The 15,824-nt window shown below is 36.6% G+C and overlaps 1 protein-coding gene across 1 annotated transcript in view; it reads left to right on the forward strand.

Moving 5' to 3' along the window:
• BARD1 (BRCA1 associated RING domain 1) overlaps nucleotides 1-13,612 on the forward strand; it is a gene marked incomplete at both ends in the record, with an annotated part of 80,370 nt that extends 66,758 nt beyond the window's left edge. Inside the window, 2 exons of the mRNA XM_080689331.1 lie at nucleotides 12,518-12,615; nucleotides 13,280-13,612. Coding sequence (XP_080545457.1) covers nucleotides 12,518-12,615; nucleotides 13,280-13,612 — 431 coding nt within the window. The remainder of the gene's footprint in view (nucleotides 1-12,517; nucleotides 12,616-13,279) is intronic.
• Nucleotides 13,613-15,824: the final 2,212 nt, after the last annotated feature.

The raw sequence follows: 15,824 nt of genomic DNA on the forward strand, positions 1-15,824 counted from the left end.
TAGCAAAATGTGGAAAATTATATGAAAGAATTAAGAGTATTCTGGAATGCTAAAAGTTATTCTCTGAAAACAATCATTTTTATGTAAGACTAAAATATGAAGAACAGAGTTGTTTAAGTTAAAATATGTATTTTTACAACATAAATGTATAAATACATATTGGTAAAATAAAGCAGGTATTAGTGGTTTACTGAAAAAGCCAATTTACTTTTATTGGTTTCTTAGTTTGTAGAAATATGGATGCCTAATAGATTAAATTCAGGTTCTCTAGGAATAATTTTAAACTTTGGAATTTTAATGTATCTAGGAAATGTATTTTGTTTCTAGTCTTTCCAAAGATTTGTTGAGTAGAGAAGGGCTTTGGTATTAAAAAAGGAAAATTAGAACCTGCATATATAATGATCTACTACCAGATATATTTCAGATTTTTTATGTTTGTTATGCAGTAGAAAATACATTTTAATATGATTGTACTAATTTAAAAAATTATTGGTGCGGAGACTTCCGGGAAGATGGCGACCGAGAAAAGCGGGGCTTAGGAGCCCCGCTAACAACCAATCTCCATTACCACAAAATCAGCGCCTTTCATAGCCAGAAAACACCATCACAAGAGAAACAAAAAAATCACCAGGCTCCAGAGAGAAAGCGAACTGAGAACAGAGCTCAGAGCCACAGAGGAGATACACCAGCCTCACCCCCGAGGACGCGGCAGCAGCGCCATACTGCCGGCGGCAGCGGCGATTTCACCGGACGGCTACAGCAAGCCGAGGTGAGGCGCTACAGAACAGCCAGGCGGGATTTCTCGGCGAAGGAACATCTAAAGCTCCCAGTGGCTGAGCTCAGCACACACTGCAGGGATTCAGAGTGGAAATCAAAACCAAGAAGAAATACGCCAGCCTCACAGCCGAGGGCGTACCAGCGGCGCCATATTGCCACCGGCAACAGCAGCAGCGAATTCACCAAGTCCAGTACGGCTACATCTGCTTACTCAAGAACAGTGAGTCAAATTGCGGGCCACAGAGGAGAAATCCCAGTACTGTACTCCCTGGGTCTTGACCCAGTGGGGGAGGGGCGGTGGCAGAGATATCACACCATAGGAGAACGTGCAACCTGGCACCCCCCACAGTCTAAAGCAGCCTCTATCGACTCTCTGGGTCGGAGACTCTGTGATACAACCCAGTAAAGGAGTAGTGGGGTCAGAGATACTACAGACTTGAGATCCAGAGCACCTTAAACGAAGTCATAGTGACCCAAGGGAAGAACCCAGAGAAGGCACAAACTTCCGAAATCATGGGAAAGAGGAATAACACTGGAGCAATGAATGCCCACAACCCCACAACATCAGAACCCGATAAAACTGAAAATCAGAGATTTCTAGAAGATCAAATCAGGAAAATAACTGTAGAAATAATAGAGGTGCTTCGAAAAGAACTCAGAGAGAGTCAAAAAGAGATAAAGGATGCAATTAATGAAGTAAAGGCCTCAATTCAAAGCACGAACAACCGATTAGACCACATGGAGAACAGAATCTCGCTTTTAGAAGATGATCAATCCAAAAATGAACACATAGTTTCTAATCTAGAAAAAAATATCCGACAGCAGGAATCTGATATTGAAGAAATATGGGCCCATTTTAAGAGAGCTAACCTAAGAATAATTGGAATAGAGGAGGGAAAAGAAAGTGAAACCAAAGGGATCAACAATATCTTCAAGCAAGTAATAGCAGAAAATTTTCCAAACATAGAGCAAGAGGTTGATACACAGGTCCAGGAAACTTATAGAACTCCCTTTAGACAGGATCAGAGAAGAGGATCCCCATGCCACATAATTGTCAAAATGACCAATGTGGAAGCCAAGCAGAGAATCTTAAAGGCAACAAAAACAAAGGGCCAAGTGACATTCAGAGGCAAACCAATTAGAATCACTCCAGACTTCCCAAACCAAGTCATGAGAGCCAGAAGGGCTTGGAGTAACATATTCCAAACTCTGAAAGAAAACAACTTCCAGCCAAAAATGTCCTACCCAGCAAAACTTTCTATCAAATTAGATGGAGAAATAAGAAGCTTCCATGACAAACAGAAACTGAAGGAATTTATGTCTTCAAAACCAGCGCTAGAGAAAATACTCAAAGAGATTAACTACAAAGAAAAAATAGGTAACACACACCAGAACCAGAGAAATAAGATTTTCCATCCAACAGACAACTAAGATTGGTTATCTGTGGAGATTCATTACTTATGTTAGTCTTTTACCTTTCTCTAAATTGTATTGTTTGCCTTTATTGTTGTTAATTTTTAGGATGTCTAGTTGGAATATTAATATACCTTCAGATATAGCATTTGGAAATATTTTATCCCATTCTATTAGTAACTTTTAACTCTGTTTACATTGTCTTTGGATATACAATTTTTTTTTTATTTTTTAGGGAGTTTGTATACTCTTCTGTTGCCTGTGCCATTGAAATCATAACCAAGAAATCACTGCCAATTTCAGTGTTGTGAGGTTTTATGACCCAGATTTTCTCCTAAAAGTTTATAGTCTTAAGATTTATATTTAGGTCTTTTATCTAATTTGAGTTAATATTTGTATGTGGGATTAGGTAAGGGTCCAATTTTATTCTTTTCCATGTAAGTATTATTTTTCAACAATATTTAGTTAAGAGATTATTATTTCCACCACCAAATGTTCGTGGAAACCTTGTCAAAAATAACTTGACAATATAGGGAAGAGTTTAGCTCTAGGCTTTTATTTAACTCCAATGGTTTATATATCTGCCTTTAGAACAGTACTACACTGTTTCAATTATTGTAGCTTTATATGGTTTGAAATCAGAAAATATATATCTTCTAGCTTTGTTCTTTTTCAAGATCGTTGTGGGTATCTAGAGTCCATATTCCATATTAGGATAGATTTTTTTTCTCTGAAAAATAAATATATAAATATATGATAGTTTCACCAAAAAAAAAAAAAAATAGAAAAAAAATATTCTCTGGTAAGAAAGAAAGTAAAAAGAAATATTGAAATGTTATCTTTAAGTCATCAAAAGCTTGGTATCAGACAAATGAAACTGTTATGTGAGATTATCATTTTTAATTTTGGATAAATTGCTATAATACTAGATGTCAACCACTAAGCCAAGCATGGGAGGGAGGGATGGGGAGAGAATGGGGTGGAGATCGGGTGGGGGCTGACTGGGCGATGTGTACATGTATGTCTATAAAAGTTTGTATCCCACACTGATGTATGAATACAGTGCACCAATAAAAAATTAAAAAAAAATATGCTCTGGTAAGAAAGAAAGCAAAAAGAAATATTGAAATGTTATCTCTAAGTGATCAAAAGTTTGATATCAGACAAACGAATCTGTTATGTGAGATTATCGTTAATTTGGATAAATTGCTATAATATTAGATGTCAACCACTAAGCCAAGCATGGGAAGGAGGGAGGGGGAGGGAATGGTGTGGGGTAGGGGATAACTGGGCAATGCATGCACATATATCTACACAAGTTTTTTTTATACCATTGTGATGTATGAATGCAGTCCACCAATTAAAAAAAAATTATTGGTGCATTTTAGTTATACATGATAGTGAGATTCAACATGATAAGTTCATACATGCACATATATTATCCTAATCTGATAATAGAAATTCTTACATAAAGATTTGAACTGTTATACATGTCCAAAAATAATACTCAGTGAACATAAGTTCTCTAAATATTCTGGGAATTTTAGATGTTAGATTGATGTGGTTGGTCTTTAGTCACATCAGCAGTGTGATTAAACATAATTTTTGTATTATTCATAACTTATCAGTATTCATACTCAAGTTTTGCTTAAGAAAATTTTGTTATAGTATATTTTCATGATAGAATTGTATTGCTTTAATAAATTGGTATACATTAAGCAAAATAAATTCAGCATATTATCTTAGGAAGAAATATATTCTCATTTATAAATATTGTTAGAACTAGAATTTAGCTCAAAAGCAGTCTAAATAATTATTAAATAATATTTGTATAGAGTCACAAAATCCTGTACAAGATCTTCTGTGCTGTCTTGAACTAGATGTTTACGATGACATGGATCATTTACCTTTTATTTTACATTGTCAGCTTCATTTCATTCTGTCTTTTCACTGTTTGGCATGGGATTACATATATTGGGCGTATTCTCTATTTTACTTGCTACCTAATTCTTTAAAAAAATTAGTTATAAGTTGTTTTTCCACTTTTGTGTTTGTTAAGATCTCTTTATGATTTTCCTTTCTCTAAAATCTAATGCTATCTCAGTCTACTTGACTAAAAAGCCTATTGTAAAAGCATTTGCAAAATAATTCTTTTGCTTTTGCAATATGACTTGATTTTAACTGAATCAGAAGAGAAATTTCTGTGTTTATTTTACTTACACACTGTAACCCTGAATCACATAAATTCCTAGTTTGGATGTAATGACATATTTATTAGTATTCTTCATTTTGACATAGAGCAATGTTTATTTCTTCAAATTTTTTTAAAAGGACATTTGTGGTTGACTGAGAGTGATAATGTAATTCTGATTTTCAGTGCTATTTCAGTTACAAATAGCCAAGTAGTTCTAGAAGAATAACAGTTCCTTCAAATATGGATTTATGTAGTGCTCTAGCTTTTGAAGAGAGTGAGGAAATTCTGTGGCCTTCCATGCAGGATTAACCCTCCCCTTTGTTCACTTAACAGATCTTAATTTGAAGTTTTATTCAAAACATCATTGTGTTCTTCATTGTGTTCTCTAATCATTTTGTGTAGCTATGGATTCAGGAGCCTTTTTTTCTTTTTTCCTGTTTCTTCTCAATTGTGAGGTCCTCTTTTTTCCTTCCAAAAGTAAGAAATGTGACTAAGCTTTATATAAATCCATGAATATCATCAGTGTTTCATGCTCCTGAAAGGAAAATATTCATCCATTGGTGTCTAGGCTTTTATGAGGTGGGAGCAATTGGTTGCTAGTGATTTAGAAGCAAAGAATACCTTTCTGTATAGTACAAGTTTCTTTTTAAAAACTTTGTTGTAGCCCTGAAATTCATAAGCTGCATTAGTATGCAAAGATTCCAGGCTTTGCAAAGGTGACCAAAGTTACTTTAATGACTTCAAGTTAAGTAGTACTTTGGGAACTGGGCTGCTTACCTATTATAAGATCTCAGGGAAAAGGGAAAGCTTATATGAAATGGTAGATATGATCAGGAATACATCTGAGCCAAAAGAATCTCTTCATTTTAATAGGTTGTTCCTCCTATCACTTCTTCTTTCTTTCTTTCTCTGTCTTTCTTTCTTTCTTTCTTTCTTTCTTTCTTTCTTTTTTTCTTTCTCTTTTTTTTTTGCAGTACTGAGGATGAAACCAGGGACATTCTACCTCCAAGGTACACCTCTAGTCCTATTTTTATTCTTTATTGTTGAAATAGGATCTCATTGAGTTGCAAAGGGCCCCACTAAGTAGCTGAGGCTGTCCAAGAACTGCAATCCTCCTGTCTCAGCCTCCTGAATGCTGGGGTTACAAGTGTGTGTCACCACGCCCAGCTTCCGCCTATTATTTCTGCTTCACAAAATCATAAAATATAAGAGAATGGTGAAAATAAGGAAGGTGAAATAAAGTGTACATTTTATAAGGGTAGTGAATTTTTTTGACACTTTGAAAGTATATACATTCTGGCATATGAAAAAAATTTCCATAAATAACTTACTATATAGAGTCATTTCAGCATTACTATCTGAGAAACTTAGAAAAACATGACCTCTTAGTTGCTTCCTTTTTTTTTTGAAAAGGGCAAATAAGTGTCCAGCTTTATGCTAAACTATTTTAGTAGCAGAAGATAGAATAATTATAGGCTTTATTAAAGCATTTATTACAAAGATAAAATAGGTTAAATTTTAAGAGGTTATCTTTAAATTGGTGGCTTATGTTTAAAATCTTGATGTATATTTAGAGATTAATGATTATGGTATCTTTTATAGTTCATATGAGTTAATAATTAGGAATTTGTGGAATTTCTTACGTTTTGCTTTAAATGGAAAATAGGTTAAGAATTCTTGTTGCAGTTTGCTTAGCTTTAAGTTAATAAAACCTTACAATATCCATTGTTCAGGCTTGTTAAATAAAGTGTTAGGCTACTAGATTCTTCTCTTTCATCTGTTACATTAATGTGTCATCATTTAAATTGATAATAGTTTAAAGGATCTCCTTAGTTTACTTATTTAGTAAATCAGTTCATTTGGCTTTCTCAAAGGTTCACTGAGAGGCTGATACTAGTTGCAGTTTGGTAAATGCCAACCGAGGAATATGTGTTCAATTTTAAATTCATAAGATACCAGTTAAAGAGTGGCAACTTTGGCATTAGTCAAATGAGATAAATTCATTGATCTACTGAATACAAAGCCAAGTGTATTATTCTTCTCACCCCACAATCTTTTCCCTCCAAAATGGCCAGTAGGTTTTTCCATTTTTCGTGTACATTTCTTTTTTTTTTTTTTTTTTTTTGCTAGTCTCTCAAATAACTGTCTTCCTATTTAATTGTTATTGAGTGCTTGTGTGACTTACTCCAAGAGGAGTGCAGTGTATTTAATCCAAGTAGAGAATGACTGGCATTTCCTTCCATGCTTTGTTTTTTATAATTAAAAATAAAGATTAAAAAAAAAAAAAAACCCACTGACCCTGGAGTGGGAGGACAGCTGAGTTCTCATCTCGGAGTGTCACTGGGAGCGCTACTTTATCTCTTAGGATTATGTAATCTGTTTGGTCCCTGCAGACTTTGAGTTCCAACCCTTAGAGTAGATGTCACTCTCAGCTTTCAGACAATTTTCAAGGTTTTCTATGTTTTGAACAGAACTCTACCCAAACACTTTGTCGCCATTCAAACATGTTACAGACCTGGAAAAGTGTTCCTTAGTTTTCAGAGGCTTAAAAAAAAAAGTTATTTTTTTTTCCATTTAATAGTAGGTGGTATAGGGAGTTGGCAGATTGTGACTTGGAGTAAGACAGTATCAGCAGAATGTGCTTGTTTGGTTCAGTAAATATGATTCGAGCTTTGGATTTTTTTTACCCTGTAGAAATTTAGTGACCAGCTGCCCAACTTCAGCTACACAGTTGAAGATTTTATGACTTGAGCTACGCTTACATGGTAACAGCAGTGGTGCCTCCCATGGACGTGCCCTGCGCCCTCTCGGTGTCTGCCGTCTTACGTTGCCTGACTGGCTTCAGCACATTGTCAGGATCAGCAAATGCCGTTTCTTTGTGTTCCTTGTGATCGCTTAGGTAATCGTCAGGTAAACCCATAGAATGGATACGCGGCCAGCATAGGCACGGTCCACTTACCTACTTCTGTAGTTAGAGGTTAGCCCCTCCTGGAATCATAGGTGCTGTAGCAGTGCTCAGCACTGGGTCCCTGGCTTTATGTGCTGCCAGACTCATTGACGTAAAGAAAGCATTTCAGATGCTACACAAACTTCATCCGAAAGGGGACTGCGTCCTCGAGTGATAAAAAGTTAACAGTAATCACATGTAAAATTATCAATTTAAGTCAGTGATTTTGCTAGACTAGTAATATCTTTTGAGTCCATGTTTAGTGTAAAAACAATATATGGTATCATGATAGTACAGTGGCTATTTATAGGATGATTTCTGGTATTTTTAGTTTCATGTTCAATATAGAGCAGAGTTAATAGTTTTGTATTACCTACACCAGATAGTTTTACTCAGTAAGCAATTACTAAGTTTTTGGGCATTTAAATTTTTATTAGCTGGGCATGGTGGCACACACTTGTAATCCCAGTACTGAGACAGGAGGATTGCTCAGGTTTGAAGCCAGCTTCAGCTGCCTAGTGAGGCTCTCAGCAACTTAGTGAAACCGTGTTTCAAAATAAAGAATAAAAAATGGATCTGGGGGTGTAGCTCAGAGGTAGAATGCCCCTGGGTTCAATCCCCAGTACCACATACACACAAAATCTACTACATGCAAAAAACAATAATTTTATCATATAAGTTAGAATAATAGGATTCAGAACCTCAGCTTGGAAAACTCGGTGATATGAGTCCTTTGTTGGTTTTCCCTGTGCTGTAGTGCTTTAACAAATTAAGAAACACGTGATCCAGAATTATATTTGTTTGTAGTGTGCATGTTGAATTTGAATTTGAGTGTCAGTTTTTCAGTTCTTGAAGTCTTGTGTTACATATTATGCAACATTTTGGGAAATTCATTTAGAGCATTTAGTATATTGACTATCATGCCTTTTAAAGCTCAAGGTTTATTTACTAGAAAGTTATATTTCAGTGTAAAATGTTTAGGTGTTAGAAAATTTGATGGACATGTGTTCAAATTCTAGTCTACCACTTATTAGCTGGATGGCTGTAAGTCAGTTAACTTCTTTGTGCTTCAGTTTCTTCCCCTGAAATAGAAATAACATACAGTAAGTCTTCAGTGTTCATAGTTTCTACAATTTCATAACCCCAGAATCAAGATTTAAGCAACTTTGTAGACATACCAAAAGTAGCTTAGAATTTGGGTTGCCTGGTGAGCTTGCTCCCAGCTGAGGTCAAACAAGTATATACCTCCGGGCTACACTCCCAGACCTATTTTATATTTTATTTGGAAACAGGGTCTCACTAAGTTGCTGAGAGCCTCATTAAGTAGCTGAGGCTGGCTTCGAACCTTGTGCGATTCTCCTGTCTCAGCCTCCCAAGCTCTGGGATTACACGCATGCGACACCATGCCCAACCTGATTATGACTATTTTAAGTTGTGGAAAATTAAAGGTTTCAGATTACTGGACAGTACTTACATATTCTTATTGTAGTGATGCATTCTGCTTCTAGAATGAATGTTGGAGAACACAGCACTCGCAGTTTTATAAAATGATGATGCGTCTCCACTAATGAAACTTTATGAGAAAAGAGTTTTGTCTTAGAATATTTACAGGTGTAAGAAGAATAAACTTAATACATACATCCTACCGATTTGTGCCTAGATAAGTAACAATAAAACATGTTCCATATTTTCTTAATGATAATCTACTTTTTCTTTCAATATTTAATAATTCCATTTACATTGAATATCAGAAGTACAAAGAACTATATATATAACTCTAGTTATGCACTATTTTCTACTTGTAATTTTGGATCTCATAACTACCTCCAAATCACTAATATTTTCAGAGTATCTGGCAGTTTTTAAAATGTTTAAGATAAATTTGTCCTGCATCCAATACTTGAGAGAAATATACTCTGACATTTTTTTCATTCCCTTACCATCCATGTGTGTCTTGACTTGAGCTTGTCTGTGGCATCCTTAGTATTTTAACCTGTGAGCAGAATTACAAAAGTGAATGAAAAATTAAGCTTGATAATGGATTACTCACTTTTTGATAAAGGAAAATAAATCAATAATTAAATTAAGCACTTCCAACTAAAATAAAGCCTTCCAATTTTAATGAAAGTGTAAGAAAATAATATGGATCTAAAGAGTGTCAGGAAACATCTGGAATATAAAAATTGAGTAAGACTTCCCTTTTTAGGGATAGAAACTGTATTTCTTTTGTACATAGTAAGTGCTTAGTAATAAAATACATAAAGAATACCAAGGTATAAAAAAGATGTAGTTTTATTGTCAGTTTTGGATAATAGAAAAGAAAATTTTAAAAAAGTTATCTCATAAAGTCTAGGTCAGTTTAAACTGAACTATTACTCTTACAAAGTATTGAATGTCTGTCTTGTCAAGTATTTCTATTTTCATGGTGACTGTTATTGATCATGAGACTTTTTCTTTCTTACATACAAATGAATCTGTTTATGCCAAATGCAAACCCTTGATAGCTCCAGTATATGTAGCCAGTTAGCGATCGGTTCTGGGCACTCTTAGGATAAAAAGGAGTCCTTTTACAGACGTATGCAGAGTTTACAGGACAAGTGGTTCTGCATTATAGTCATTCTATTTCTTAAGTAGGGATTTGCTGGGCAGTATTTCATCACTGGCATTTTTCATATTTTCTGGTATAATGTTTAATCAGTGTATTTCCAGCATATGTGCCTAATTCTCAGTTGAAAGTAGATATTCACGTGGCCAGGCATGGTGTCACACACTTGTAATCCCAGTACTTGGGAGGCCAAGACAGAAGGAGGGTGCAGGTTCGAAGTTACCCTCAGCTACTTAGTGAGACTTTCAGTAACTTAGACCATATTTCCAAATAAAATATAAAATAGGTCTGGAAACGTATCCAGGAGGTAAAAGGCCTCTGGGTTTTATCCCCGGTATCACACACATAAAAAGAAAGTAGATATTCACGTACCATAAATTCAGTTAAGTTTATCTGAAATTACTTTAAAACAGCTAAGAAGCCGGGCATGGTGGCACACGCTTGTAATCCTAGCATTGGGGAGGTTGAGACCTGGAGGATCACGCTTCACGGAGGCCCTCTGCAACTTAGTGAGACCCTGTTTCAAAATAAAGAATAAAAAAATAGGGCAAGGGATGTAGCTCAGAGGTCAAATGCCCCTGGGTTCCATCCCAAGACCCACAAAAAGACAAAAAAAGGCCAGGCGTGGTGGCACACGCTTGTAATCCCAGCATTCTGGAGGCTGAGACTGGAGGATCGCAGTTCGCAGACAGCCTCAGCTACTTAGTGAGGCTCTCTGCAACTCAGTGAGACCCTGTTTCAAAATAAAGAATAAAAAATAAGGCAGGGGGTGTAGCTCGGAGGTCAAATGCCCCTGGGTTCCATCCCCAGACACCCCCCCACCCACAATAAACCAAACAGCTAAGAATTTGGACTATTAACTAAGAAGTCTTATGTGTGCTATGTACTTAATGTTTTCATTTTGTTTTTAACAGAACCTTATAGTGTTTTCAGTGATAAAACTAAAGTTAATGAGCGTAACAATCTCAAAAACAAAAGCAAATATGTCAAAGTTTTGTTTTTATTATGAAGATACTCTTACAGAATCCAGTTTTTAGAATATTTCATGTATTTTGTCCATAGAAGTTCTCTGAAATAGGTAGTATTGATACTTTCATTTTTTTTCTTTTCGTAGATGACAAAGCTAAGACTTAAAGAGTTTTAAATAATTATGTCAAAGAAAATAACTGGAATAACTAACTCATAAAGACTGTAGAACTTGAATTTAGTTGTACACTACCAAAGCCAAGGGTATGCTAATACAAACACCATCAGTTCTCTCCCTTGATGGGGACAGTCTCCTAAGATGTGGCCTTAGATCCACCTGACCGGGTCCTCTGATCGGAGTAGTCTTTGGCTTGCTGAGGCCAGTGCTGTTTCTAGAACATAGCTTCACACACAGTTGGTGCTGGCTGTCAGCTAATGACCCTGCTTAGGGTTCCTCTCCCAGGAGCCAGTTAGAGAATGGCTTCAAATTGTACCAGGCTGAGCTCTCTACTGTCTTGTTTTGTTTGTTTGTTTGTTTGTTTGTTTGTTTGTTTGTTTGTTTTGGTGGTACTGGGGTTTTTGGAAATCTTTCTACCTCCGGGCTACACTCCCAGACTTTTTTTGTTTGTTTGTTTCTTTTGGAAACCGGGCCTCTTAAGTCAGCAAGGCTGGCTTCGAACCTGTGCCATCCTCCTGTCTCCGCCTCCCAAGCGCGGGGATTATAAGTGTGTGCCACCACACCCGGCTTCTCTTGTTTTTTAAAACTGAAATTGAACAGTCATGTATGCCAGCAGAAGAATGTGCTTTTTCTTTTCTTTTCAAAGACTAACCAAATCTTCTGTAAACTAGTGACTTCAGTGTCAAATCCCAGGCAAGTCCCAGGCTCTGCTTGTTGTTGACTTTGCCAGGTACTGTTGAGCCCCTGTTGTATGGACAGCTGAGCTAGGTGCTCTGGACTGAAGCACTTTTCCAGGTGTTGGACCCTTTGTGGGCTAACAGGATATTAGACATGACTTCCCGAGAGAGCAGTCAGATGGTGTGTGCTCAGTTCAGGCATTGTGCAGTCAGATGGTGTGTGCTCAGTTCAGGCATTGTGCAGTGGGCTGGATAATGAGTGTGTGTTTGGGGGGGAGGGTCCTGGGGACTGACTCCACAGAGCGCTCTCCCACTGAACAACGTCCTGGGTTCATTTTTTGAGATAGGGTCTTGCAAGTTGTGCAGGCTGGCTTCAACCTTGTGATCCCCCTTCCTCTGCCTCCCGAGTAGCTGTATGATGGATGGACTTTTTATTCTTCCTTCATTTGGTTAATTGCTGTTAGTCAAACTGTTAATATCTATTCTTGTGCTTGAAATAGGTTTAGGTGTTTTGGAAAGAAGTTTAAAGTTGTGTTCAGTATTAATGTATTTCTTCATCCTCTAAAAGCAGGATTTTTAAAATGTTCTTTAAATGGAAAGCCAGTTTTACTGTCTTCTTTTGGCCTGGGTAAAGTTTTTTATATCAGAACAATACTTAGCACAACCATGAAGAAGAAGAACCACTTAGGTAAATTGCTTAATTTCAATGAGAGAAAAATAATGTTCACTTGATATTTATTTTGTCCTTGTGTTTTGCCAGGGGTCACAGCCTGTCTGCAAAGTAAAGCATGTGAGCAGGAAGAAAAGTATGAAATCCCTAAAGGCCCGCAGAGAAGCCGGCGCAACAGAGAGCAGCTGGTATTGTTCTTTCGCTACTACTTTCATTGTTCTTATTATGACTTCATATTATTATCACCATCGGGAGAAACCTATTCTGCCCTTTTAGCAAGTACAGGTGACTGATTAAAATTTTAATTGTGCTTGTTTCAAGCACTTGATTCTGAAAGATGAGCACAATGTGTAGTAAAATCCAGAAGGCAATAATTTCATACTGTTAATGGATTTCTGGCATCCTGAACACTCCCATAAACCTTTCAGAATCTGAGGTAAATCTAGATACAGGAAGTAGCTTGAAAGAAGACATACAGCTGCTGCTCAGATTTAGTTACCATATGTCTTTATTGCCACATATTACAGTTTTAATGGATAATATTCCATTATCCTACACACACACACACACACACACACACACACACACACACACACACACACACATTGTTATTTCAGTACAAAGAACACCTAAAATTTTAGACAATGGAAGGGAACTGAGATACTAACTGATTCATATTTGCATAAGGATTTTTCTTGATCCAGTTAGTTCTATTGAAAAACATTTTGTGCCAGCACCTCATTAAGTAGCCTCTTACCTGCTTATAACTGTTGTTTTTATTTCCTTCATTCCTATGCAGTGTTTTTAAATATTTTGACTTGGAACTTTTAACAATTTATTTTGTTATTGTAGTTGCCAAGGCTATTTGATGGATGCTACTTCTATTTTGGGGGATCCTTCAAACATCATCCCAAGGATGACCTCATTAAGCTGGTCTGCGCATCAGGGGGCCAGGTCCTCAGTAGAAAGCCCAAGCCAGACAGTGATGTGACTCAGACCGTCAACACAGTCGCCTACCATGCCAAGCCCGATTCCGACCAGCGCTTCTGCACGCAGTACATCATCTACGAGGACCTGTCTAATTATCGCCCAGAGAAAGTTCGGCAGGGCAAAGTCTGGATGGCTCCTTCAAGCTGGTTTATAAACTGTGTGATGGCCTTTGAGTTGCTTCCTCTTGATGGTTGAATATTGTTTCAGATGAACATTTCAAATTGAACTTTATTCATAGTCTGTGAAAACTATTTTGTCTACTATTTTGATCATTCACATTTTTACAGATAGGTAGTCATTCTCAATTTTTCCCTTTGAATTTAAAAAATAATCTAATGACAGATACGAATTTACTCTATGTTTATCATTTACATGCTGGGACAACTTTTAAGAATTTTTTGGAAGGGTTGCTGAGGGCATATCTCAGTGGTATGGGGCTTGCCTAGCATGTGCGAGGCCCTGGGTCTGATCCCCGGTAGTCACTACAGAAGAAAAAAAGGAAAGAATTCTTATTTTTAAAACTAGCCTCTTTTTTATTCATCGTGTCTTTGTTTTCCAATTATCAGATCTTGAAGATGGATGAAAGACTATCAGAACTCTTGGTTAAATCTGTAAATGGCATCATTACAGTTTCAACCTTTTAATGTTCTTTGCTTAAAAAAAAAGTCCACACCTGCTACCAGCAAAAACTACTTGCCATCCTTTAGTCAACAGAGGGCACTGGCAAATGGTTTTAGGAGAGTACCTGACCTAAATGTGCCACTTTAGGTGTTAAATTCTCCTGTCTGTAATTGACTTCATTTTACACTGTATTTATCTCATTTCTTACAGTTTTCTTAGATTTCTGTTCCTTCATTTTTATCTCTTTTTAAAATCTTTTCAGCTGGGAGTTGTGGCACATGCCTGTAATCCTAGTACTTTAGAGGCTGAGACAAGAGAATCACAGGTTTAGGGCAGCCATAGCAATATAGTGAGACTCAGCAACCTAGTGAGACCCTGTTTCAATACAAAAAGGACTGGAGATATGGCTCAAAGGTTGAATGTCTCTGGGTTCCATCCCCAGTATTAAAAAAAAACAAAAAAAACCACAAAGAAAGAAAGAAACAAAACTCATGTATTCATCAGGAAATCATGATTTGAACTGTTACATTATTAGATATTGGTGGTGAAAATCAGCCTTAGGCTCACAGCACATTTTCTTTTTACTGTGTATACTTGCTTCTTAACTCAATTTATAACTATTACTGTATATGCGTGTATACCTAGAACATTTTCTATGACATGTTTTAGTGTCAACACTTTAGAAGGTCTCACGAGTCTAAAAAATCATCAATTAAATGTCATTACATTAGTTTAGAAGCAGTCTTTTTCTTGTAGACTGCTAGGTATTGCTACAGTAATTTTTTGGAAGGTACTTCAAAATTCATGTTTTTTTCTGATTGTTTTTGTTGTTTTGCAGTTCTAGGGATTGAATCCAGGGCCTTCTCCATGCTAAACAATTGTTCTAAGACTGAGCTATATATACCCCCTACCCAGGCTTAATTTCTTTATAAAGTTATTAGATTGGTGTGTGGGCAGAACTAGGGATTACTTGAATTAGACCAGATTTTTCCCCAGTTGTACAAAAGATCATAGCAGTAAATACAAGCAAAGTGGGAAGAGGAGAGGGCCTGCTCCTGGCTGCAAAATAGTCAAGTCTGCCTGGGAAGCTTACCCTGTCTCATCTGGATTTTCTCATTGTGCGTCAACAAGGGTAGATGAGATAATTTTTTAAGAAACAGAATTCTTGCCAGGTGTGGTGGCGCACACACACAATTCCAACTACTCAAAGAGCCGAGGCAAAAGGATCACAAGTTAGCACCTCACCTGGACAATTTAGCAGGATCGAGACCCCTTCTTAAAAAAAAAAAAAACATAATTATGAAAGAAATCTTTCCAAGAAATTGAAGGTACTTATAATATTAGACACCAGTGGTGGAAGAGCCACTGCAAGCTCCGCTAGCTTTGTCCCTCCTGGGCCACAGAGCACAGTTGATAACCCCTGTATTAGGAGTTGGCCAGCCCTAATGCTGAAATAATGAGTCTGAGAAGTTATTCAGCATTTTTAGATCTACTAACTTGAAAGTTTGCAGTTCTACTGCTCATTTAAAAATATATCCTATCCCTTCTATACATAGAATTTTTTAAAAAAATATCAACACATAGCAAGATACTATTTTTCTGATCCTGACCTTCCAGGGAATTATTTGAAACTGTCTCTATACAACCACTAATTTGTTTGTCCCACATTTCTTTCTGATGGGAAATGATGAACACCATTGTACCTAGTGAATCTGAAGGGTTAGATAACATCTGGACTAAATGATGGGGCTTGTTGTCATTTTTTGATTTATAATTTAAGTCACTT

The sequence above is a fragment of the Muscardinus avellanarius genome, assembly GCF_963383645.1.
Source record: "Muscardinus avellanarius genome assembly, chromosome: 2".
Lineage (NCBI taxonomy): Eukaryota > Metazoa > Chordata > Mammalia > Rodentia > Gliridae > Muscardinus > Muscardinus avellanarius.